The sequence below is a fragment of the Chamaea fasciata genome, unplaced genomic scaffold (assembly GCF_029207755.1).
Source record: "Chamaea fasciata isolate MVZ Bird 193981 ecotype frontalis unplaced genomic scaffold, bChaFas1.0.hap1 SCAF_11, whole genome shotgun sequence".
In the NCBI taxonomy this organism is placed as follows: Eukaryota; Metazoa; Chordata; class Aves; order Passeriformes; family Sylviidae; genus Chamaea; species Chamaea fasciata.
The window spans coordinates 7,303,584-7,329,500 of NW_027094096.1; the positions used below are offsets into that span (position 1 = coordinate 7,303,584).

The 25,917-nt window shown below is 53.4% G+C and overlaps 1 protein-coding gene across 1 annotated transcript; it reads left to right on the forward strand.

Annotated features, from left to right (window-relative positions):
* Positions 1-1,978: 1,978 nt before the first annotated feature.
* IGF2BP2 (insulin like growth factor 2 mRNA binding protein 2) lies at positions 1,979-25,881 on the forward strand. Its single transcript, XM_066194181.1, is given in 19 exon segments — positions 1,979-2,257; positions 2,750-2,810; positions 12,803-12,851; positions 13,144-13,195; positions 13,682-13,745; positions 15,099-15,171; positions 15,304-15,371; positions 19,018-19,152; positions 19,998-20,120; positions 20,642-20,777; positions 20,951-21,079; positions 21,824-21,847; positions 22,424-22,492; positions 22,723-22,754; positions 22,756-22,837; positions 23,105-23,179; positions 23,384-23,515; positions 23,795-23,908; positions 24,347-25,881. Coding segments are annotated over 19 exon segments (1,707 nt in total). The 5' UTR covers positions 1,979-2,067; the 3' UTR covers positions 24,446-25,881.
* The last annotated feature ends 36 nt before the right edge of the window (positions 25,882-25,917 follow it).

Consider the following 25,917-nt stretch of genomic DNA (forward strand, 5'->3'; position numbering starts at 1 on the left):
ACTACTTTTAGGACCATTTTCCATCTGGTTGCTGCTTCTCCAGCTATTTTGTACCAGTGCTCTGAAATCTTCCTCCCCAAAGCACAGACTTCCCTTGAGCATCACATCTGGACCTAGACAGATCCACCAAAACTGGGAAACAGTATCAGCTCCATAGGGTTGGGAAGGCATCTGCAGAAGTTTGTTGAGCCCTTCCCGCAAAGCCAAAAATCAGGGGCAGGAGGGATGAACTCATGCAGGTAACTGCAGGAGACTCCTCTGTTTACATCCAGCTCCTGCAGAAGGAGCAGTTTGAGGAGCAGTAAATGAGGATTGCATCCCGTGGGCACTAATTAATCCCCAAACCTCCTGTTTCTCCCACTGCTTCCCAGTGGCAGTGACCTCACACAATGAACCAGCAGCTTCCTTCCTGCCCGATTCCTGTAGATAGCTCATCCCTGAGGAGGCAGGAATGACCTGAACAAGGGTAAGATCTTTGAAAAGGACTTTATCAACCAATTTCAGCCTAAAATCACCCTAAAAATGTGCTGTGGACAGAGCAGCCACGAGCACCGGTGACAAATGACAGCCAGGCAGGAGCCGGGCTGAAAGCAAAGCCGGAGAAATCGGAGAAGGATTCTTCTGGCTTTGCATCATCGCAGCCCAACCACATCTATTTTTGCTGTAGGCATGGCATCGAGCACCCGTCACCGCTATTCCTACTCCATCCATCTCCGTATGCCAGGGAAGACTGGCAGTGGGATGGAGCAGCAGGAGGAACTGTGGTTTAAGTGTCCTTAATTGCCTTAAAATCTGGGGAATCCAGATTACTGCCCTTCACCCCCCCGCAGCACAGGAGGGGATGCCTGGCTCTGGACACAACACTCTGTTCCAAGAGCACAAGGCCGCTTGTCACCCACCCAGCCAGGATTATTCCGCACCTTATTTCTGTCTCCAATCACATCCTCGATGCGCTTCCATGAGGATTAGGCTTTTATTCTCGAAAGGGGAGAGGAAAATGTCACTTTACCTGCAGGCAGCTGGTGACACCAACTCCTGGTGACACCAGCTCCTGGTGGCCTGAGGATACCATTCAGCAGAGCCCCAGAGGCTGCAGGAGCGGGCAGAGAACGTGCACAGCTCATGGCTGGAGTATCTGGCACTGGCTCAGCATCTCCTGGAGCCTTTCTGACTATGGGATCACACGCAGTGATGGCTGGTCGGATCTGGGTTGGGAAGGGTTCACACATTCCTATTTTCCAAAAAAAGCATTGTAAAAAAGTTATTATTTATGTTTGTTTATTTGTTTTAACTTTATTGAGTAATTATGTAGATAATAAATAGATATAAATTTATAGATATGAAGATGTATTTCTTATTAATTTCTTTTCTTTGCTTCCTGAGCGAAACGGTTTTCTTCTCTCTGAAGGAATTCCCAAAGGGTTGGGGATGCTGGGCTGTGGTGGATTCTGGGGCAGAATTTGGGGGTGCTGGGGTCGTGGTAATGGGATCAAGGGTGATGGATGCAGAGGGTTCTAGGGCAAAGTGGCGTTTGGGGGTGCTGGGCTGTGGTGGTTTCCCGGGCAAAGGGCTTGGAATGGTGGGGGGTGTTGGGTTCAGGTCAGAGGGTGGGGTTGGGAGTGATGGGGTACAGTGGGGTGCAGGGCAGAGGGCTGGGGGTGATGACAGGGTGCGGGGGGTTAGGGGGAATGGTGTTCAATGGGTTCCAGGGCAGAGTGGTTGGAGGTGCTGGGTGCGGGGGATTCCAGGACACAGGGAGCGGGGTGCTGGGTGCGGTGGCTCGGCGGTGCTGGGGTGCGGTGCGTTCCCGCACAGAAGGGCGGAGGGGCACAGGGCCGGTCCCCCCCGGCCCATCCCATCCCCGCGGGGGTCTGGCGGCTCCACCTGCCCCCCCCCCGCGGGGCGGCCCCGGGGCCGGGCCGGGCCGGGCTCCGCCCGCCGCTGTCGGAGGCTCCGCCGGGCCGGGGCCGGTGGCGCAGAGCGGGACCCTCCCGAGCCCGCGTCCGTCCCGCTCCCGGGAGGGGAGGAGCCGGGGGGGCTCCCGGGGAGGAGCCCGGGGGGCTCCCGATGAGGCGCCGGAGGATGAACCAGCTGTACATCGGCAACCTCAGCCCCGCCGCCACCGCCCAGGACCTCCGGCAGCTCTTCGGGGAGCGGCAGCTGCCCCTGCCCGGCCAGGTCCTCCTCAAGTCCGGCTACGCCTTCGTGGACTACCCGGACCAAAACTGGGCCATCCGGGCCATCGAGACCCTCTCGGGTGAGCGACCCCCCCCCCCCCCTCCCCCGCGCCCCCCGCATTCTCCCCCCCGCGACCCCCTCATCACCCTCCCCGCCGCCCCCTCCCCGGGCATCTCCCGGTCCCCCCTTCCCTCCCTCCTTTCCCTCCTTCCCTCCCTCCTCCCGCCCCGGCTCTTCCCGACCTCGCCTCTATTTTTCGCTGATTTTTTTCTCCGATTTTATTGGGAGCCCCCGGGGCGCGGCGCCCCCCGCCCCGCGGCCCCGCCGCCCCCCGCCGCCCCCCGGGGACCCGATTACGAGGTGCCCAGCCCCAACTCCCCGGGGGCGCCGAGCGGGGGGGCCCGGGGGCCGGGGGGGGCCGGGGGACGCGGGGACAGCCCGGTGGGGCCGGGGGGGGGAGGTGGGATGCGCTGGGATCCGATGGGGTGGGATGGGGTGGGACGGGATTTGGTGGGGGGATGCTGCCCTGCCCCATCCCGGGGGGATGCTGAGCGCCCCGCTGTCTCCGCAGGGAAAGTGGAGCTGCACGGCAAAGTGATGGAAGTGGATTATTCCGTGCCCAAAAAGCTCAGGTAACGCCGCGCCGACACCCCCAGAGTCCCCCCGGTTGCCGTGTCCATCCCAGCGGGACGGGGGGCGCGCCGGGCGCTCCGGGAGCTGCGATGGGGGGGGCGGGGGAGCCCCGTCGGTTTTACTTTCGCTCCCGAGCGCGGCGCGGCGGGGAAGGAGCTGCCGGCCCACGGCCGCGTTCCCACGGGTGGGCACCCCCGCGATGCCCTCCCACCCCACGCTCCCCACCGCTCCCGGGGAGAACAGCCGCTTATTTAGCAGGAAAACACGAGAAAACCCCTTTCCTCCCACTTCCCGCGGCGTGGACGGAGGTTTTCCCAGCAGCGCAGCCAGCAGCGCACCCTAAGGGTTATTATTTTTTAGTCGGTAATTAATCAATTTTCCCTCTCCGAGCACCTCGTCCCCCCTTTATCCAGCCGGAGAACCCCCGAACCCGAAGCGTTTTGTATTTAATGGATCGCGGCGGGCGCGCCCTCTCATTCCCATCAGGTGCCCGAGGCCGGGCTGACGGGCACACGCGTTCCGCAGGGAAAACAAACCCCGGGACCGTGTGGCGTAGCCTCATCCCGAGGTTTATCCCCCCACCCCCGTCGTGTGTCGGGATAAAAGGGAACAAAAAAAACCCCCATCGCCTGCTCCGGGCGGGTAATTTGGCGCCGCTCGGCGCGGAGGTTTGGCCTGGGCTGGGAGGTGGGATACGGATTTGGTCCGGGATTGCTGCGGGGGTATTAATTTGGAAATGACGGGGGGGTTGGAAATGCTGTTGTGTAATTGAGGCTTACGGGGGGGGAATGGCTCGTGCCCGGCATCACGTGTGCCGGAGTGGGATTTCGTCTTCGGCAGGGATCACACGCTCCCTACCTTCAGAAAAACCATCGAAACGAGCCCCCCAGGAATCCCCAGGTGTGATAGTTCTAAGCTAAACCTTTGCAGCAGCCTCAGGTTGGGCTGGCGGTGACTTTGGAAGAGGGATGGAGCCAGAAATCGGGAGTTTGGGGCGATAGTAGGGAGCCAGGGCTCGACCTTTACCATGTAGCAGAGGATGTAAACACGGAATTCATCTTTAAATTCTCCATCAGGGCTGGGGTGCGCCTGCTTTTCCTCCCAAATTTTAAAATTAGAAAAAAAAATCCATTTAACTGGCCCAGAAATAAATACTGATTTATTTTACATCGCTCTGTGTTCAGCTGGCTCCAAGTTTTCTATTCCCAAGTTTCTTCCGATTATCGAGGTCTAATTTAAGCTTGTGTCTTTTTATGCCCAGCTCAAAAAATCTACCCTGCTTTATATTAATATCTCCAGTTTGAGGGACTGTGCCTTGTCTCGGTAGGTTATAGATTTTATTTTTGTAATGTGATTTTTGGCAGGGAACGGAGCCTCACGTGGTCGTGTTTATCCCCCCCCCCCGCCCCTTTAAATTTGTAGAAAATCCAATTTTTATGGTCGCGGTTGAGTCCCGGAGAAATGCTGGGATTTCAGGGAGTGAAATGGTAAAAATCCCTCTGTTACTGAAATGAATTTGGGGTTATTTGGGCTCGGAGAACCCGAGCTGGGTTGGCTCTCACCCCTGGACATTCCTGCGTCACGGGGATGTGAGGAGGTGCCGATGCCCGGCGCTTCCCTCCGTGCCCAACTTCACCTGAAATTCTTACTTTTTATATTAAAATCTAATGCAGACCTATTCTATCAATATATTTATATACATATAAATACACTTGGATAAGGAACTGGCTGGAAAACCCCTGGGACATGTGGCCATGTGAAGTAGGGAAGGGAATTCCTCGAGGGGAGGTGCTGGCAGAGGGGTTGTTTCTGTTTCTCCGAAGGCAGGAATTAAATGTGACAGTGGTGGGAAAGAGCCTGAATCCTGCCCAGTCCATCGATTCACCTCCCACGAGTTTAAAATCAGTCCTTCTGCTGCCATCCCAATGATCTGGGCTCCTGTAGGAAGGATCCAACAGCTTTGCAATTGTTTTTTTTTTTTTTTTTTCCTTTGTATATGTTGGATTGTGCCTTGGGGAATTAAAGAAAAAAATCACTTTATATTTTAATCAACGTTTTCAATTTTTAAATTCTTTTAAAATTGATTTTAAACGCAGCAGGAGCAAGGAGTACTTTTATTTGCTTGAAGCAATCCCACTCCAAGAGTATTTTGCTTTTGGAGCGTGGCAGTGGGGGAAGCAGCAACATCTTCCCTCTTAAAGATTGATTGTGTATTCCTAAAATCTTTAAAAAAATTATAATGGAAAAGAAAGATAGAAAAGAGGGAACATGCAAAGGTATATTTTTAAAAAGAGCATTAAAAAAAATTAAAATGTGAAGAATGGGAAGTAAAACTCAGCTAACCCAGTGCTGACTTTTATGCAAGAATTGTATTAAAATGAGGAGTTTAAAAAGTAGTGGAGGTCCAGTTATTGTCCCCAAATCAGTCAAATTTTGGGAGTTTTGGTTGTGAAGGTGCCTTTCAGTTCCTGCTTCTGCCATAATTGTCAGAAATGAGAAAGGAAAGCACAAGGGAGATGTGAAGAGCAGTGAGAGGAGCCTGGAAATCACTGTAATATTAAATGATTATATAGAAATACTTTTTTTTGTCTAAAACTCGGGTGGCTGGAGGGGGAGTGGTGCCGGTGCCTGCCTGAGTGCCTTTTCTGGGGTGATTTTATGGCACTTTCTCCTGTTTCAATAAGAATTACCCTTAAATCATTTTCTTTTGAGCATCAATTCAATTCTCATTTCTGCGTGGTTTTGCTTTATTGATTATTTTCTTATTTCTCTGTGTTTCGCAACCCAGAAATTCTGGTGATGTTAAAGCTTGGGATAAACATCCAGGCTCTTTGTTCTTCCTCTGGACACCCCATCTTTGCTTTCCTTATCAATAATTGGTCGTCGTTAGTGAGCTGCTTAATTAGCAGAGAGGAATTCCCGTTGCTTTGGCAGGAAAACCCCCTGGAACCTCCCCACGTGTGTCTGGAAATGCACACGTGGGGCAGAAAATTGAATTTGGAGTGCTAAAAGTGGGGCTGCTCTCAGTCCTGGTTCTGTGTCCTAAAACAGATACTTCTAAAACTTTTAATGTGTTACATAGTGATACATATTAATAATGTATGGGGGTGTGTATAAACTATTTGATATCTTTTATGTAGAGATAAATAAAAGATGTTACATGAATAAAGACACCAAATAAAAGGTACTTATATATATATATATATATAATGTGTATAAAAATATGCTTCTAATACATATTTGTTCTATGAGATATATGGACTAGATGAGCTCTAAAGTTCCAACCAAAACTATTCTATGTTTCTGTATTTATGTATGTTTATATGAAACATTGATACAAATATATTAAACCACATAAAATACACAAAATAGTCCTGTATAATATATAAAACTTTATAAGACATATTTATGTACAAAAAGAAACTATATCTATATAAAAATTTTTAATATAGACATACATATGAACTTGCCAGGGCAGTGTTGGTCACATCCAGGATGGGAAACCCCTCTCCTGCTGCCCACTGGATGTGTGCCCAATTTCCCATAGGTCTGGGATGCTGTTCCCAATGGAGCTGGCCAGGAGAATTCCCTCAGAGTTGATCCTTTCCCAGACTCCAGCGCTGGCTCTGGAGAGGGATGACGCTAGTGTTTGTTTTGTTTTGTTTTATTTTATTTTATTTTATTTTATTTTATTTTATTTTATTTTATTTTATTTTTTATTTCTATTTTTATTTGCAGGTGTGGGTGAACTGAGAGTTGGTGATATTTGAGTTTTCATTTTCTTTAGATTTCTTTCCACGCGGGTCTTTGCTTCCATGAATTTTTGTCCTTTCTCTCCCCCGTTATTCCCCACCCCCATTTCCTTTCCCTGCTTTCTTTTTCCCCCTTCTTTTTCCTCCCATTCTTCCCCCCCCCCTTTTTGTCCACCTCTTTCTTTCCTCCTTCTTTTTCCCCCATTCTTTTTCTTCCTGTTTCTTCCCCTCCTCTTCTTTTCTCCCCCTTCTTTTCCCCTTTCTTTTTCCCCTCTCCTTTTCTCCCCTTTTCTTTTCTCCCTTCTTTTCCCTTTCCTTTTTCCTTCTTCTCTGCCTTTCTTTTTCCCCCCTTCTTTCCCCGCTTCTTTTCCCCTCCCTTCACCCTTTTCCCCCACCTTCTTTCTCCCTTTCCTTTTTCCCTTCTTTCCCCCCCTTTCTCTCTTTTTACCCTTTTTTCTTCCCCCTCTTTCTTTCTCTCTATTCTTTTCCCCTTTCCTTTAACCCCTCTTCTCCCTCTCTTCTTTCCCTTTTCTTTTCCCCCTTTTTCCCCTTCTCTTCATTTCCCCCTCTCCTATTTTATACTCTTCTCCCTTCTTTTTCTCTCTCTTCCCCCTTTCCCCCCACCTTCCTTTCCTCCTTCTTTTTTCTCTTATCTTTTATCCCCTTTCCTTTTTTCCCTTACACCCCCCCCCCCACTTCTTTCTTTCTTTCCCCTGTTCTTTCAGTCCGCATTTTTTCTGTTTTCCCGTCCTTTTTATCCCTTCTCCTTTTCTTCCCCCCCCCCTTCTTTTTTTGTACCTTCTTTTCCCCCCCTCCTCTTCCCCACCCTCTTTTGTTTTCCCCCCTTAATCTGCCGGGGCGGTGACAGATGGGCCGCGATTCCCTGTCCATCCCTATTGTTGATCCATCCACGGGGCTGGAGCGCTCCGCTGCTGCCCGGCCCTGGACAGGGGCTTTTCCAACCAAGGATTTTAATTCCTTAAGAGCGTCAGGGCAAAGCCCCCGGGCCGGGAGGGGAACTGGAGCAGTCGGAGCCTCCACGCTCCTGGCAACTGGTGGAAACTGGGCCAGCTCTTTAATGCTCATCCAGCGCTCACCGAGCTGCTGCTCCGCAGGATCCGCTGCTGGGTGGGCTTGGGCCACAGCAAAGCTCCTCCAGGAGAGCCCCAGCAGACCCAGAAAATATAAATAATAATGAGCAATCACAAATCCAGCAGCCCTCCCGGTCAGGGGAGCTGTGGCTGGCTCAGGCTCCGAGCTGCTGGGTCTGGAAAATTCAGCTGGGACAGAGTTTGATGATGGGAATCGTTTTGTTTTGTTTTTTTTTTTTTTTGGTAGATGTTTTCTTGCCTGGGACAAACATTTCATAAAGCAAGCAGAGCCCCCACTGGGTTTTCAGCATATTTTCCCTTTGCTCTTTTCCCCCAGTTCTCTTGAAAACTGATTTTCATGGAAAACAGGAGGTAGCAGAGCATGTTTTCTCTGCCCTCAGCACTGACCCAAGGTGGAAGGCGATAAAATCCCTTTAAGCTTTATTATAGTAAGATATTACAATGCATGAGTAGGAATAAAGTCTGTGTTTTTTAGGGCAGAGAGTGGTGAAGCCATCCCTTGCGTTCCACTATATTAATTATATACCATTATATATTATCTTTCTATATTAATATAGTAATCTAGTATTATATTACTATATTATTTTATTAATGTGTTATTTTGTTCAGGTTTTATTATTGCATTATAGAGCTTATATTTAAGCCAGCTTGTTTCTAGTTCCCAAATTCTTGTGGCAGACAAAGCCCCTCTGGAACTTCACCTTGACTAAAGGATGGGTGGGTGATCCATGGGGCCAACAGGGAAAATCCAGGAAGGTCTTGTGGATGTTGGGCAGGGAGTTGGTGGCTCATTCTCATTTCACAACTTCATGACATTTTTATTCTTCTCCTTCTGTGTCCCTGGATTTCCAGGGGGTTGTTACCCTCTGTTTCCCTGGAAGCTACAGGGGGCAGGAAGCCCTGCTGGAAAAGGAGGGGATGTGCCCAAACCCCCTCAATCCTCGTGATCCTGGGGAATAAACCCCAGGTTTTAAGGCTTTTCTGTATTACTGCATGATTGCAGCAAGTGCAGGTAGCAGGCACATGGCAGTGGTGATGCTGGCAGGGTGTGGATGGCTGGGGCTTTTCCATCCCCTTTCCCTGCAGGATTGTGATGCCAGCCCCATGACTCTGCTCTGGTGGATGCATGACAGGACACACAGCTCCATCCTGGATTATTTCATGTGCCCACTTTACCTCCTCACTCACTCACTGCTTGATCCTCCCTGTGCTGCCAGCAGCTCCCGGAACCCAAACCCTGCTCTGGGGTGGCGGAGGTGCCTCCTCCTCTAGCTGCTGGTGAGCAGGACTAGTTTGGGATTTGGGAGGGAAAAAATTTAGGAAGGTAAAAAAGCAGGTGAACCTGGTTTCTTCAGCCCTTGAAGCTGCTGAGGCAGCGAGGTGGGTGTAGGTAGGGAGGAGCCAGAGGGATGCAGCTCTCTAGGTTATCTGAGGGCACTCACTACAGCAGGGCCAGTTGCATCACACAGTTGAGTGTTTTCCCTGCAGCTGGTTGGTATGATTTATTTCATTCTTTAAATCCCCACCAGTCTGCTGCAAAACAGGGTGAGTGAAACGTGGCCATCGTGAGCTCCTGTGCCGGCGTTCTGTGCTTGCCCTGGAGTCAGTCCCTGAGGTTTGGGAGAGCAGGGAAAATGAAACTAAAATAAAACCAGAAATCAAAATAAAGGAGGAGTTTCTGCCACAAAGTTCTCCTGGGAGTGGTGTTGGAGAAGAATGGCCCATGCCCCAGCCCTGGGAATAACTCATCCATCTGTCCTGGCTCCAGATGTACATCCATGACTCCATCAGTGGTGGCTGTGTGTGGTCCAGCACTGCTTCAACCAGGTGTGGAATTGCAAGAGCCATAAGCACACCCAGTAGGAATAATAACCTTATCTTAAATGCTGAGTGGTGACGTTGAGCTGCTGGGAATCCTGCCCACGGGAGCTGAAGCCTCAGTGCCCTTTGGGTGTCTTTAGATGCTCTGCACTGGTTTAGATGGACATTGGAAGTGGGAACATGCTGAAGTGCGGTTATGTGGCACCTTGCTGTGATCCTTCTGTTTGGGTGTTTTGGGAGGTGGGCCAGGAGGGGCGAGGCAGCAACTTGGAAGACCAGAGCTGCTCTGGCATCTCCCCTGGCATCTCCCTTGGCAGAGGAGTAGGGAAATTATGGTCCTGGAGCAATTCAATTCAAGGCAGGGCTTTTCCAGGAGTGGCAAAGAGACTGTGGTCAGCTGCTGTGCTGGTTTCTCTTGGATGTGCCCTGTGTCCCCTGGGTTCCTGGGCTTTGGTGACTGCTGGGCTGAGCCAAATGAACCCCAAATGGAGAGGGGCTCCTCCATGGTCCAGCCTGAGGCATCCTGATGGTTCCCACTCCGGGAGAGTGGTGGTGGGAGGCTGTGGTGATGCTTTGGCTTGGAGCTGAGCAGGGGCACCTTGGCATGAAGGTGCCCCCATTGGTTTGGGTCTGGGAGGTGATGGGAGTGACTGGGCAGTGTGTCCAGCTCCCTCTGACGGTTTGAGACTCGCTGGGATTTGTTCAGGCACTCTGGCCTCACAGCATGGCACCCATCATCTCAGGAGTGAGATGTGTCCCTTGGGAACTGAGTGTCTGGGCAGGACCTGGGCATCTTAAAATAGATTCTGGAAAATGCTGCTGGGTTTTAACAATGAAACAGATATGTTTCCTCCATTTCCTGGAGGGGTCCCCGTGGAATGTTTATAGTGGGAACAGCATTGGCCATGGAGGGGTGGCAAGACAGACAAGGGTACAGAGAAGGATCATCATTGCCAGGGTCTCCCTTGGGCCGGGTCCTCCTTCCTGGCGTGGGTGGGCCTGGCTGGGGATGGCACAGGACGAATCCTGTTCCTTCCCTCGCAGGGATTCTGGGATTCCCCGCTGTGAAATCCCTGGTGGCAGGTGGGGACAGGAACCTTTTCCTGAGCACACTTGCTCAGCTGGATGCCAGCACAGGGTTTGTTATCCCACTGGCCGTGGCTGAGCAACCCCAGGAGATACCAGGCTCCCTGGTGGTTTCACCTGCTTGTCCATGGTCCTTCTCATGGGATGAGCTGTGGGGTTTGTCTTGCCCTGACAGCCCACAGCTCAAAAAACATCCTTTCCCCTGCCTTTTCCTTGCTGGCCCTGGTGTCTGGCCCCAGACTACTCGAGGAACTCTTCATCTGCCAAAATTGTTGTCAGGGGCTCAGGGTTTGTCTGTGCAATGAGTTGTGAGAGCAGGAACCACAGTTGGAAGCTCTTGTTTCCCAGTGGTTGAAGATTCCTGGTGGGATCAGGTTGTTGATATGTTCTTCCACCTCCTCCTGCCTCCTTGTCCTGCAGGATTTGGCCCAAAGCCCCTGGGTGTTGGTGGCCATCATCTGGGGCTGCTTCTGTGTTCCCATGGAACTCTCAGGCTGTTGGGACTTGTCCTTCCAAGCATCCTCCTTCAACTCATGCCAGGGAAAAGGAAAACTTCACAAAATCAGCTTCCAGCTGCTGCTCAGCTCCTGAAACCTGGCTCTGTGTGTGGGCATGGGGTGGCTTGGTCAGAAAAGCCATCCCTGGCATTGGGAGGGGTGGTCCAGCTGTGCTCTGCTGAGAGCTGGACCAGGTGAAAAATAGGACAGTGCTGTGGTCAGGGCTGACTGACTCCAGGCAGGACTGGGAATGCTGATCCGGGTGCCTCATGGAGGAGCTCATGGCTCAGCTGGATTGGGCTGTGTCAGAGCTTCTCACTGCCCAGGCACATCTCACAGCCAGGCTGGGGAGATGACTGGGGTGTGTGACCCCTGGGAAGCCTTGGCAATGCTTCCTGTGCAGCCATAGGCAGGTTGGGAATGAAGCCATGGCCAGCTTGGGAATGCAACCCAGTTTGGGAGTTGTCTTGGTTTCGAAAGACAGGTGTCTGCCAGGGAAAAGCCAGAGACTCCCTTGGAATGGAGAATGTAACCCCCTCCCTCTGAATTATTATAATTTTGAAATTAAGGGGGTCTCAAGCAAAGATATTAGGAATAACAGTTCCTTACTAGGAAGAGTAAAAATGAAAATGTAGTAGTACAAAAAAGCAAACAAAAAAAGAAAAACCCTGACAGTCAGAACATGACCTGACACCTGTTGGTCAGGGTGTTGGGAGCAGCCCAATCAAGTCCTCCTGGAGTGACAGATGTGGTTCTGTTGGAGCAGAGATGATCCTGTAGAAGGGTCCAGTGGTGACGAGATGGGTCCACTCTTCCTCTGGGAATCCAGTGCAATCAGGCTGTGCTGGTGTTCTGAATCCCAGGTTTGATCCAGGTAGGAATGCTGGGCTCCTCCCCCTGGGTGGAGCATCTCCCAGTGGGATGATGGAATTGTATCAGCCATGCAGTGAGCCTCGATAGCCCATGAACAGCAGAGATCCCCTGGAGGGAGGATGGGTCTTGGAAAAGATAAGAACACTGCCCCAGCTGGTTTAACAGCTGCCCATTAACAGAAGACACCCACCCCAGAGTTAGAAGAGATAAAGAAAAACACCTCCCAGGCCAGTTTCAACAGATGGGAATAGAATACACACTTTAGGTTACATCTTGCATTGCAGCCCAAGACAGGAGTGAACCGTGTTGTCATGTGAGTTTGGAAGTGCCACTGGATGAGGTTGGGTGTGTTGACCATCTCCGAGCTCAGGCCTCCAGGGATATTTATTAGTGTTTCCCCAAGGAAAGCAGCCCCAATTTGCTGGGAAGTGGTGGGCATCAGCTAGATGTACTTTTGGAGAGCTCTCCTCAAGTTTTAGCAGGGCTGGCCAGGATGGAGCTGGGGGTCCTGTTCCCACCCAGCCATCCAGCCCAGAGCAGTGTGGGCAGGGCTGTCCACGCATCCCTGTTTGGTCATGACTCTGCAGAGGCTCCTTTCAGGAGGTTTCCTTGGAAACCTCTTCAAGCAGCCAGCATGAGGAGGGAGCATTCCAGAGAGAGCTTCAGCCCCAGTGGTGACCAGGGCAAAGCTGGGACAAATGGCTTTCCCTGCCTATGAGCTGCCCTGGCTCGGTGTGGGGAAGGGGGATGCTTTGGAAAGCTGTCAGCAGCTGCTGCCTGATTCCCAGAGAGGTTTTTCCCTCCACTGTGAGGTGCCTGCAGACCCTAACCCTGGGCTTTGTCTTTGCAGGAGCAGAAAGATCCAGATCCGAAACATCCCCCCCCACCTACAGTGGGAGGTAAGAAGTGGCTGATCCCAAAAACATCCCGTTCATCTCCTTCTCCAGCAGCACGTGGTCTGCACATGGGCCACCCGTATCTTCCCAGTAACTGCAGGAGGGAGCATGAACTGGGCTCCAGCTCCTGCCTGCTTTTGGATAGCAGAGCTGTGGGCCAGCTTTGAGTGCTGGGTCAGTTTTGGGATGATGGGATGCAGGTGGGTGGGGGCATTGGAGCAGTTGGGTGGTGCTGGAGGGCTCCTGTCCTGCCTGCTTGGGGCCTCACCTGCCTGGTTTGCTGCTCTGTCCCCAGGTGCTGGATGGCCTCTTAGCTCAGTACGGCACAGTGGAGAATGTAGAGCAAGGTAAGATGGTGCAGTGTAGTCCTCATCCCTGCAAAATTTCCAGCACTGCTCCCTAGCTCTGCCCAGGCTGCAGGAAGCCCACTGAGATGAAACCTGGTTGGATAACCAGACCAGCAGCACTGGTCTGAAATGGGTTTTGGACACAAACCCTGCTGGTGGAGGTGGGGCCACCTGCCCAGTGGTGGGATGTTGTGGGCCATCCATCCACCATTCCTGGGAATGCTCCTGGTCCCTGAAAAATTGAGAAAAAATATTATCCCTGCAAGCAAAAATAAGCTGAGTGTAGCTTGGGATCCACTGGTGGGTTGGGGATAATCCAGCCTTGCATCCAACCCAGTCCTTGTGCTGGGATGCGGTGCCAGGCACACCATTGGACAGGCATCTCCCTCCCCTCATCCGAGCTGTATCCCCCTCTGGAGCGTGCCTAGAGCAGTGGTGACACCTCTCTCATCCCTGCTCCAACTCTGCTTCTCTTGCTCCCCGCAGTGAACACAGACACAGAAACTGCCGTTGTCAACGTGACCTACGCGACGAAGGAAGAGGCAAAAGTGTGAGTGGGGTTTGTTTTGGTTTCCCCTAACTTCATACCACACCAACTTTCCCAAGGAATCTCAGCTGTCTTCCAGGCTTCTCTTAAGCTGTCCCACCAGTGGGCTGTCTTCTGCCTTCTCCCCTGGCATGGGAGATGGGGTAATACAAATTAGGGGTTATTTAAGCAGTAGAAGCATGGTTCCAAACAAAAACGTTTTGTTCCAGTCTTGTAGAGACTTCAGCCCTGTGCTGGAATCAGCCAGTAAGTAGTGAGCTTATTATTATAATTAGTGGCCAGGGTATTTTTTATATCATCAAGAGTAGTTCCCAGGCCACAAAGAGCTTTAGTGAGTCCATTTGTTGTTGGACATTCCACCTGCTTCCCATCTGAGTTGACCCATCACGGCATTGGATAAGTGAGGACAGAGACGGGGACAGTGACCTGCTAGTCCAGGAGGGCAGAGGAGAATCCTTCTTGTGCCTCCAGCCTCGGCTGGATGTACTGTGGACCACAGATAAACATGACTTGAGTGTCTTAGAATCACAGAGTCCCCTGAGGTGGAGGGGACCCACAATGACCATTGAGTCCAAATCCTGGTCCTGCACAGGACAGCCCCAAAAATCCCACCACGGTCTTGAGAGGTGTGGCAATAAAGGAAGACAAAGAGTTTCCCCAACACAGCAGTCCTTAATTCTTTGGGATAATAGCCATTTTTGGATGTAGGAAAGGGATGGTGAAGTTGCAGAAGTCCTCAGAGGATGTGGAATTCAGGCCTGGCAAGGAGCTGCTTGTGATCTGTCAGTAGCCAAAGTGGGATGTGGTAGGAGCAGGGAAAGCTGAAGCCAAGCAGGGTCATGGCCAAACATCACTGCTGAGGAGGGGCTCGGGTCCAGGTGCTGCCTCCCAGCCTCATCCAGCCAGGAAGGCAGTTGGGGTTCCCAACAGAGGGGGCGCCACGTGCTGCATCCTTCTCCCTGGAGCAGCAATGGTGGCTCGGAGCTGCTCTGCCACCTTTTCCATGCCTAAAAATCCTGTGAGACCATTCCCATGCTGCCTGGTGGCTTCTGGCAAGGACTTTGCCCAGGTGAAGGGACAGGTCCCTGAGCTGCCATCCCACCTCTGCTGGGGGAAAAAGTCATGTGCCAGCTGTGGCATGACCCACATGGAAGGGGATGATGTCCCATCAGGTTATGGGGCTTGCTCCTTATGGGAAAAGTGTGGGGCTCTGGCTTCCCATGGCCACCTTACCCAGACTGGGGAGGGAGGAAGATGCAAGTTGGGAAGGGCCCATGTTCTGTGTGGAGGAGTTGCTGGAGGAGAAGCCATGCCCAGGGAGCCCCTCACCACCCCCTGCATCTCCCTGCCTTGCAGAGCAATAGAGAAGCTGAGCGACCACCAGTTTGAGAACTATTCCTTCAAGATTTCCTACATCCCGGATGAAGAGGTGAGCTCCCCTCCGCCCCCGCAGCGATCCCGCCGTGGGGGCCACTCTTCCAGGGAGCGGGGCTCCTCCCCGGGGGGCTCCTCGCAGCCCAAACAGCTCGATTTCCCACTGCGGATGCTGGTGCCCACGCAGTTTGTTGGTGCGATCATAGGAAAGGAGGGCTTGACCATAAAGAACCTTACTAAGCAAACCCAGTCCAAGTAAGTACCTCCGATGGTTTTGTTTCCTTCCCTAGGGTGCTGTAGGTCCCAGCTCGGGTTCTCCCTGCACTGGGGGCTTTGGAGTGCCAGCCACTGCTTATTTCTTGGGGTGCAGCCTTCAGGGGGTGGTGGCAGAGCTCAGGTCCTAAACCATTCCTGCTGGCCAGGGTGGTCTGGGTGTGGTAAGAGGGGGATGGATGCACACTGGAAAAGGCCTGGAATGTGTTCCTAAAGCCTCATGAGAACAGCTGGGGATGAGGCTTTTGGGAGAAGTGGCAAGTCTGGGGATAAAATCCTTGAGGTGAATCCTCAGTACAGTGGTGTTTGTTCTTGGGATTTGCTCATCCTGCAGCATCCCATATGGGCTAAGAGCTGTTGAGAGGAAAGGGACACTGTGGGTGCGCTGCCACGAGAAGGATGGGCTTTTGTAACTGTTTGAAGCCTTTTTTAGCTATTAACGTGTTTATTTCTGAACTAAAAAAGGAGGAAAAAAAAAAAAGAAAACCAAACCAAAAAGTGGGGTTGTCTTGCCAAAGTTTTCCATGTTTCTCTTGTTGCTGTTCTCCTGATCTCACTGCTCATTCTCTGCATGGTTTTCCTGCATGGTTTGCTCCTGCCCAGGTGTGTTTGTGTTTAACCCAAAGCTGTCTTCTCCTGTGCTCATCATCCTGAACCTGGTGATCCCATGGGATGTAGGACTCCTGTCCCAGAGCATCCTAGTTCTCATAGGAGCTTTTAGAGGCAAATCTTTGGCAGTAGTGTGGCTGGAGGTAGAAAGATGAGCCAAACCCTGGCGCTGGGTTGGCAGGAAGAGGTTTGTACGGAAAGGGGGCAGAGGAGTAGGGAGAGGAGCTCTTGGCGCCTGGCTCACCCGAGGGTGTGGCCACCTGGTAGCCATGAGCAGATCCTGGTTGGCTTCAAGCCCTTCTCCAGGTGAGTCCTGGTGGGATGAGCAGCAGGTGTAGCTGTGTCCTCACCACCCACGATTGGAATTTGCCCCTTCCAAGCCCTGAGCCTAGCAAGGAAGGTGGGAAAGTGCCAGTTTCTCCCAACCATGAAGCCAAATGCTGTTGCTTGGTGCAGTTTCTGCCACTGAACTGTCCCTCCTTGTGGAGTGGCTCCCTGTGCCTGCCCTGAAGACCCCATGCCATGGAGGAAGGCCGTGATCAGTGCTCTGCCCTCTCCTGCCTTACCCACAGTGAGGCACTACCTCTGCTCAGGCTTGGGCGAAGGGGACCTCAAGAAGCCATCCCAGGCAGGCACAGGAGCCCCTGTCCTTCGCTTTGGGTGTCATCCCACACTCTGTCCCTGCCCAAGCCACCCTCATCCACCGGTGTGGTGATCCGAGGGTGACATCCTGTTGCCTGGCCCCTGCTCCTCCCCAGAGCGACATCGGGTTCTGGATTCCTCTGGTCACATTGGATTTCACCCCTGGTTCCACACACAGAGATGCCAAAGATGCTTCTGAGCCCCAGGAGGCAAAACTGTCCCCAGGCTGAGCCATCTTTTTCCATGAAGAAATGCAGACCAAGAGCCCACCCCACCAGATGACCTTCCACAGCCCTTGGAACTCCATGAGGAGAGGATGATGGCTACCCAGCAGCCATGGGACCGGCATAACCCTACAGGCACACTGTATTGTCCACCTGGAGAGGGCTCTCCCTCATGGCAACCACTCCCTGAAGCATTCCCAGCCCCCTGTAAGGTGTCCTGGAGGCTTTTCCTGCTGCACTGTAGGCAAACCCTGTCACCCCAGCCCTGGTCATCCCTCTCTGCGGCACCTGGTGATGGGGTGAAGGTACTGAAAGTCTCCTTCTCCTTCCTCCTCTTGGAATGAGCAGTTCAGCGGTGGCACTGGGATGTGCTGGGAGCTCCAGAGCTCTCCCGTTCCCAGCTCTCTGGGGTGGGACATGCCTGAATGCAGTGGCCCCTTTCTGGCATCCCTTCTTCTCTCTGGCAAGTGAGCTCGTGCCTGCACATCCAGACATGGGATGGATTGGTCAGCCAGGAACCTGGCTTGTGCCCCTTGCTAAGGCTTGTCCAAGGTCCTCATCACCGCAGTGCCTCCATTCTTCTGCACTTCTGTGGCACTTGGTCCCTCTCTGACATGAAGGCTCAGCTGTGTTCTCATCTCCACCTGCCTCGACTGCTTGTGGGTCCAAGGAGCTTCCTGGTTCTCATCTATGGGGTTTGTTGGGGTTCCTCATCAATTCCTGCTACCTTGGGAGCATCAGCCTGGTCTCTCATCACCTCATGTGGCCGTCACGATGTGTTCACCCTGTTCCCGTTGAAGGGGTGGCAGCAAGTGTCCCTGTACCTGCTGGGAATGGATCCTCCAGGCCAACCTGAGAGAGCTCCATGGCTAGGAGCACCAGCTGAAAGCACAGGAGGTGTGGAGAGATGGAGCCTATGAAGGGAATCACACTGTCTTCACTCCCTATTCAGCCCTTGGATGGAACCACTCTGGAGTCCCTTTGGAGTGGGTGGGGTGGGCCCTGCCCTTCTCTCAGGAAAGGCTCACCCAGCTGCTCCCCTTCCACCATCTGTGCTCCAACATGCTGGCTCTTGAGCTCCTGGAAGAGTTGACCTGTGCAAACCCACCTGGACCCTGCAGTGTCCCCGTATGGCTCTGCGTGGGGACTCTGCCCCACAGTCCTTGGCCTGGCATGTGCAGCAGCACCCTGGATGATCCCGTCGGGACAGGACCTCGGAGACATGGCCGGAGGGGACCCACTGGAGCTGAGTGCTGGCAGCAATCTGGAATGGCTGAGCTGCCACTACCACACCTGCTCGGAAGATCTGGCCCTGGCTGCAGCAGTGACAGGGACACCAAGGTGGTGGCCGATGGCAGGACGGGCGCACGGCATCACCCTCCGGTGGGAAGAGCGCGCGGACTGGCGCGGAGAAGACGGAAAGGTTCTTGCCCCTGTTGTCCAAGGCGCGTGGTTGAGGTGCGGGAGTCTCCTACCCTGCTTTCCTCTCTCCCTCTCTCTCAGGGCTTTGCCAGGTACGGTTGAGCGTGAGGAGCGAGCTGGAGGCCGTGCCTCCTCCCGCCATGAGCTGAGGGAGGACCAGAGGAGTAGAGCACGGTCCCTGCCGGTGCGCACGGGAGCCTTCTGGTCTCCCCTGGAAGGGCGTGAGTACCAGCGCTGTTGTTGCCGGGTGTCTCCGTGCCGTGACAGATGCTGCCCACGGGTAAGTGCTCTCTGTCCCGAAGGACGTGGTCGCTGGACAGCCTCGGGTGTTGTGCAGAGAGAGGCGGAGGTCGGAAGGGCCTCTAATCCGGTCTCCTGCTCCAAGCGGGACTGGCGTCAGGGATGATAGACCAGGTTGCTCAGGGCTTTGTCCAGTTGAGGATTTGTTCTGCCTCCTCGATGCATTGGTTGATGTTGTGGCACCCCTCAGCTTCCAGGGCCTCGGGTCCTACAGGCGAACGTGGCCCAAATCTGAGCCAAACCACCCGAAACCAAACACTGCCTGGGCTTGTGTGAGCCAGGCGATGGTAGATGCACCTGAGACCCAGGTTCACCCCAAATCTTGAGCAAGTGCTGAAATGAGTTTTTCTCAGCTCCTGAGCTCTCAGAAAACCTCTGTGCAACACCAGACCCATCTCAGGGGCTCCTCTCTGCTGGTTGTTTCGCCACAGGGTTGACATCCATCGGAAGGAGAATGCTGGCGCTGCCGAGAAGCCCATCACCATCCACGCCACTCCAGAGGGGTGCTCGGAAGCGTGCCGCATGATCCTGGATATCATGCAGAAGGAGGCTGACGAAACAAAATCGTGAGTGCTCCTGGCTCAGCCAAAAACGTGGTGGGAAATTGTGTTAGTTCGGAAAGACAGGTGTCTGCCAGGAAAAAGCCATTGGAATGGAGAATGTAAACCCCCTCCCTCTGAATTATTATAATTTTGAAATTAAGGGATTTTTTCAGGGAATCATATGGGAATAGGAATAACAGTTCTTTACTGGGAATGTTAAAAATATAGTAGTACAAAAAAGCAAACAAAAAAAAAAAAACCCTGACAGAGTCAGAACACGACCTGTTGGTCAGGGTGTTGGGAGCAGCCCAATCAAGTCCTCCTGGAGTGACAGGTGTGGTTCTGTTGGAGCAGAGATGATCCTGTAGAAGGGTCCAGTGGTGGTGAGATGGGTCTGGTCTTCTTCTGTGACTCCAGAAGAAACAGGCTGTCCCTGGTGTTCTGAATCTCTGGTTTAATCCAGGTAGGAATGCTGGGCTCCTCCCCCTGGGTGGAGCATCTCCCAGTGGGATGATGGAATTGTATCAGCCATGCAGTGAACCTTGATGGCCCATGAACAGACTCCTGAAGGGAGGATTAGTCTTGGAAGAGATAAGAACACTGCCCCAGCTGGTTTTAATAGCTGCCCATTAACAGCAGATACTCACCCCCTCTTCCCGAAGCCATGAGGAATGGGTCATAGAAGAGATAAACACCTCCCCAGTCGGTTTCAACAGATGGGAATAGAATACATCTTGCCTTGCAACCCAAGACAGAAATGGTGGTGGTGCTCCTTCTCCTTTCCAACACATCCTTAGTACCTGTGGCTGGAAATTTCTATGTTTCCTGACTGGTTGGACCTTTAGATTTTATTTTTTAATCTATTTTAGAGCAGAAGAGATTCCCTTGAAAATCCTGGCACACAACAGCCTAGTGGGGAGGTTGATTGGCAAGGAGGGCCGCAACCTCAAGAAGATTGAGCAGGACACGGGCACAAAGATCACCATTTCCCCGTAAGTTTCTGTGACAGGACCGGGGGCAATGGCTTCCCAAGGTCAGATGGCACAGTGAGATGAGATATTGGGAAGGAATACCACCTGTGAGGGTGGTAGATTGCCCAGAGAAGGTCTGGCCGCCCCTGGAAGTGTTGCAGGCCAGGTTGGACAGGGCTTGGAGCAATCTGGTCTAGTGGGAGGTGTCCATGTCGGGATGGAACTGGATGCGCTTTCACATCCCTTCCAGGACGTGGTCATGATTTAATGATTCAGTGAAGTGCTGGTGAGCACCAGGCCACCCCATTCCATCCAACATGGTACAAGCAGTGCTGGAGCTGAAAAACAGAGCAGCTGTGCCCTCCCAATTGCATTCCCTATCCCAGGTGGATGTTCCCCACCCCAGCTGTTGGACAGGGAGAGGGCGTGTGGCTCTCACATTGCCTCAGGGGGAACCCCCAGCTGTGGTTTGAGTTTTCCTGGGGTTTTTCCTGACTTGAAGAAGGAATGTAACCGTGTCTCTGGATTTTCCCGTGGGGCAGGCTGCAGGACCTGACCATCTACAACCCTGAGCGTACCATCACGGTGAAGGGCAGCACGGAGGCCTGCTCCAACGCTGAGGTGGAGATCATGAGGAAGCTGCGCGAGGCCTACGAGAACGACATGGTGGCCGTCAATGTAAGCTCGGCCCTCCCGCCGTTCCTGCCCCCGCTGCAGGTGGCCACGGGGAAATTCAGAGTGGAGGCCAGTGTGTCACAACAAGCCTTGGGCCTCGCCCATCACATCCACACCGTGTTGGGAAGCCCAGTACTCCAGTTTTCACACTTTCCTCCCTGTCTTTCCTTTCCCAGCAACAGGCCAACCTGATCCCAGGACTGAACCTCAGTGCTTTGGGCATCTTCTCCACAGGGCTGTCCATGCTCCCGTCCACGCCAGGGGCCCGAGGGGCTGCAGCTGCCACCCCGTACCACCCCTTTGCAGTAAGTGTGAGCTGTTCCCCGTGTCTGGAGTGTCCTGCCAGAGCTGTTGGGTTTGGGTGGACGCTGTAGCTGTGGGAGCCGCCTCGTGGGGAGCTCTGACTCTCGGCCATTTGGGGAGGATGCTCCTTGCAGCAGCAAAGTGGAGAGGACAGGGAATTAAGGTAGCAATCCCCTGGGAAGATCAGCTGCATCCCTGTGTTGTGCTGAGCTGGGTTTCACCAGTGTTTAAGGACTGGCTGTGTCCCAAGGGTGCTGCTCTCTGAAGAGAGCATGGAAAAGCCATGTAGGTGATCTTCAGTCCTGACCCCAAGCCCGCCATTGGATTGTGATGGTATGGGCTGGGTTGTGCCCTGTGGGTCTAGTCTTGGTGGCCACCAGAGCCCCCTGGTGTGTCCCCTCAGGGGACAAGCAGTCCACCCTGTGCATCCACTACCATCATCTTGGATCCCTGTCCTGGCACCTAAGGCGCTGTGCCTGTGGGGGGCCAGTCTCCACTCCACCTCACAGGGGAGGGCTCTCCTTGTTTTTGGGGCGCCGAAACCTGGGCAAGGATGTTCACAGCTCCTGAGGTGACAGTGGGCAGGGATGGTGCAGTGCTGGGAGAACAGGGTGGCCAAGGTGCTGGTGGAGAAGGTCCATCCCAGGTCTCTCAGGTGCTGTGGGCTGTCTCTGTTAGTCCCTAAATAATTTATTCTGAGCTGTGGGTTAATTTACCTGTGCTGTTTTCTTTCCCTGGAACACCAGCAGCAGAGTGGGCGGAGGAGGACGGTGAGTGCCTGGGAAAATGTGTGTGGGGTGTGGTGGCTCTAGAGGGCTCCAAGAGGGTTGGTTGGTCACTCTCAGCCTGTGGAGGGAGGGTGCTGGGCCTGTATCCACAGCCTTTGGGACACAGCTGTGGGAATTAGTCATGGGTGTGATGGAGAGGAGCAGGACAGCTCTCCTGAAGGGCAGTGTTTGCTGTGGGGTCCTTCACCCCAAAGCTTTCTGTGGCCTTTTTCAAGCCCCCCCTGGTGAGGCCAGAAGGGAACTTATTTTCTGATACAAACATTAGCAGGACAAAGCCAAGAAAACAGCAGCAGGGAGGGACTGGGGTCAACTGGGAGCTCCCATCCACATCCCAGCCTCATGCTGTGCCATAGGCACAGGGTCCGGGCTGCAGCTCATCCTTGGATGTGCCTGCACTCTCCTGGAGGGGTTTCAGGGGATGAGGGGTGGTCACTGTGTCCCTTGTGTTGCCCATGGTGGTGAAACACTCCCGGTGTCAGGTCGGGGGTGTCTGGGAAGGGGCTGGCACCTTGAGGACATCATTGATGTCACTGACCCTCATTTTCTCTCCCCCCACAGGGCTCCTCAGCCTATCTGTCGAGTCTGTACGGAGCCTCCCCAGCCGGCGCCTTCCCCCATCAGCACCCTGTAAGTTTCCCTTCCCCAAAAGTGCCCTGGCACCTCCTGCCAGGAGGTCTCCCTTGGGCACCTTGCGAGAGGGCCGGCAGAAAGCAGGGAATGTGTGCCAGGACCACAGCCCGACCCAACAGAACCCAACCCAGCCCACCACCTCTTCAAGCCTGGACTGCCAGCAGGGGGAAGCAACCCCCTGATCCAGCTGTTCCCCTGACCCTCTGGCTATTCTGTGCCCTTTCCAGCTGCCGGAGCAGGAGGTCGTGAACTTGTTCATCAACACAGGCAGTGGGGGCCATCATTGGGAAGAAGGGGCAGCACATCAAGCAGCTGGCACGGTTTGCTGGGGCCTCCATCAAGGTGAGCAAGAACAAAGGGCTGGGCCAGGGCTTTGTGCCTCAGTTTCCCCTTCCCACTGCCGAGGGCAGAGAAGGGAGCCCTTGGTGAATGGTTTTGCTCCCCAGATTAGTAGAAACCCGGTCCTGCAGCATCCTGATGGTCACCACTGCTTGGGTAGGGGGTGTCTCTGCATGGGGGTGTCCCTGCACTGGGGCACATCCCACACAGGGGAGGTCTGGCCCGAGGAGGGGTCACACTCACTCACATTCCTTCCCTGTCCCTCTGCAGATCGCACCGGCAGAAGGTCCAGATGCCAGCGAGCGCATGGTGATCATCACGGGGCCACCTGAAGCTCAGTTCAAGGTGCGATGGCTGCAGGGTGGAGGGCTGGCTTGGGGACATGGGTAGGGGCAAGGTGAGAGCGTCCCTTTGGTCCCCACCGTGCCAGGGGGGCTTCTCAGCTTGGGACCACAGTTTTGGCGCTGCTGGACATTGGCACATCATTGCCTGCAGGCCACCTGCAGGATGCTGCCCACCACCTCTGTGTCCCTTTTGTGCCCTCTCCAGGCCCAGGGGCGAATATTTGGGAAGCTGAAAGAGGAAAACTTCTTTAACCCGAAAGAAGAAGTGAAGCTCGAAGCCCACATCAAGGTGCCTTCCTTCGCCGCCGGCCGTGTCATCGGCAAAGGTGGCAAGACGGTATGTTGGGGGTGTGTGGGCTCCCACCTGCCCTGGGAATAGAGCTGGACATGCCCTATCCCCCATCACCTCTGTCCAGGTGCGCTGTGGCATCAGTGATGTCTCACTCCCAGCCCCGTGTCCTGGGGGTGGCTCTTGGATGGCAGCCATCCCAGGGGAGCAGACGGTGTGAGGCACAGCAGCCTGGTGCCATGTCCTGGCTCAGAGCTGGGGCGGGACCTGCAGCAGAGGATTTTGGCTCTATCCCGGCAGAGCCTGGATCTCTGTTGTTTGCTCCAGGTGAACGAGCTGCAGAACTTAACGAGCGCAGAAGTCATTGTGCCGCGAGACCAAACCCCGGACGAGAACGAGGAGGTCATCGTCAAAATCATTGGGCATTTCTTTGCCAGTCAGGTAAGGTTTGGCCCTGGCTCACTCAGCATTCCCAGTTAAAGGAAAGGCGCCAAGCACAGCATCCCCTGAGCTGCTCTGAGTGGTTTCTGCACATCCAGGATGCACTAAAGGAGTTTTTGGCTGCGTTAAAATGAAAGACTGGCTCCATTCAGTCAAAATCTGTGCCTTGGACACGGGGTGGGGATCGGCTCCTGCATCCCAGCTGGGTGCATCTAACCAGGCTGGGTTCCTGACTGCGAGGACATGGTGACACCCCAAAATCAAGGCTCTTGGCTGATGCAAGAACAAGCCAAACCCTTGCTTTAGCACATCCTCATTTCTCAGAGAATCACTCACCTACTTGGCCTGGTGCTAAAAGCTGTGGGGCTGTGATGCTGTTGTGCTTGGCGGGGGCTCAGCTCTGCTGGGCCTACCCCCATTTCTTGCTCCCCTCCCCAGACTGCCCAGCGCAAGATCAGGGAAATCGTGCAGCAGGTGAAGCAGCAGGAGCACAAACACGCTCAGGGAGCCGCGGCCTCGCAGCACAGCAGCAAGTGAGGCTCCCGCCAGCACTGCCCGACGAATGTAACCCCGCCACTGCCGGAGCCCAGCAGGGCAGGGGACAAACCAAAGACCCCCGAGCCCCCCGGCAGTGCAGACCCGGGGCACGGGGGGCTCTCTCCATCCCGCAGCTTCCGCCTTACTCCATTGCCTCCCCCCCGCCTTCGTCACTTGGACTAACACAGGCAGAGAGAGGTGGTTTTTATTTTGGAATTCTCCACAAACCTGCCCATTCCACCCCGGAGGAGGAGCTCGCCCGGCCTGGGGGGGCCGTGGCGCTCGTTAATTTAGAATTAATATATCAGTAACGAAACTAACGTCGATTTTTAAGTTTTGTAAGGTTTTATTTTTTAACTCACTTTTTAAAATTTTTTGGGGGGGAGGGGGCTGTTTGTTTTTAGCAAAAGCAGGCTTTTCTAGAGGTTTAATGACAGGAGCTGGTTCATTGGTTCTCTAATGCACCGTAGAGCAGAGCTGTAGGATCGCCAGCAGGGAAAAAAATACTAAATAACTGTTAAAAAGCAATTTCTGAAGGGCTTTGAGAAGAGCAGGGCCTGTAGGAGCCAAGAAGATTCCTCATGTAGGAATTATTCCTCTCCACACACCTTTTCCTCTTTGCTTTGGACTCCAAAAGCAGGGTTTGCATCCGTTCTGTCCCCCCTTTCTGTCTGTCTGTCCTCTCTCCATCACTGCCCAGCACTGACATCCCTGAAAAATGATGGGCAGCACCAGCCCTGCCCACTTTGGACTGGGATCTTTGGGGAAAGATCCCTGTTGCAGGGAGAGGAGGGGGAAATGGGTGAAAAAAAAAATGGATTTACAAGAGGTTGTCAGCCTGGGGCTGGAAAATCCAACCAGCAAAATTGGCTTCAAATGAAAAATAACCCAAGCAACCCTCCCAACACACACACACACACAGAAAAACTACCTCAGGTTTTCGTACCTCAGCACCTTGCGCTTGTGTTGCCCTTTTAGAGATTTTTGTATGCCTTGTAAAACTGATAGTTGGAGCATTTTTTTATTTTTGTAATAAAAAAAAAACGAGTTGGAAAAATGATCTCGACCAAGTCAGCTGCGAGGTAGAAGAAGGAAACAATCCCCTGTGTCCCAGAGCTCTTCCGTAGTCTCCTGCAAGCCGAGAGCCAGTGGCTGTTCCTTCGGAGAAAGCTTGAGAAATGGTTAAAAAGAAAAGAAAAAAAAAAAAAAGGGAAAAATAAAGTCAAACACACACAAAAAAAGAGGGTTGAAGCAAATCCAAGTGATGGATGGAAGTGGTGAAAGCCGACGGGCAAGAGCAGGGATGGGAGCGGAGGTGCCAATGCCAGCACCGCTCCCGTGGGCTGCGGATCCGTGTTTTCCTCTGCTGCAAAGTATTCTGTGAAAACCAACCCGAGACACCGACAAAAAAAGAGAAATATATCCAGCTAACCAGAGCCTGAGCCTGCTCTCTGTTGCTTTCTTTGGGGTCC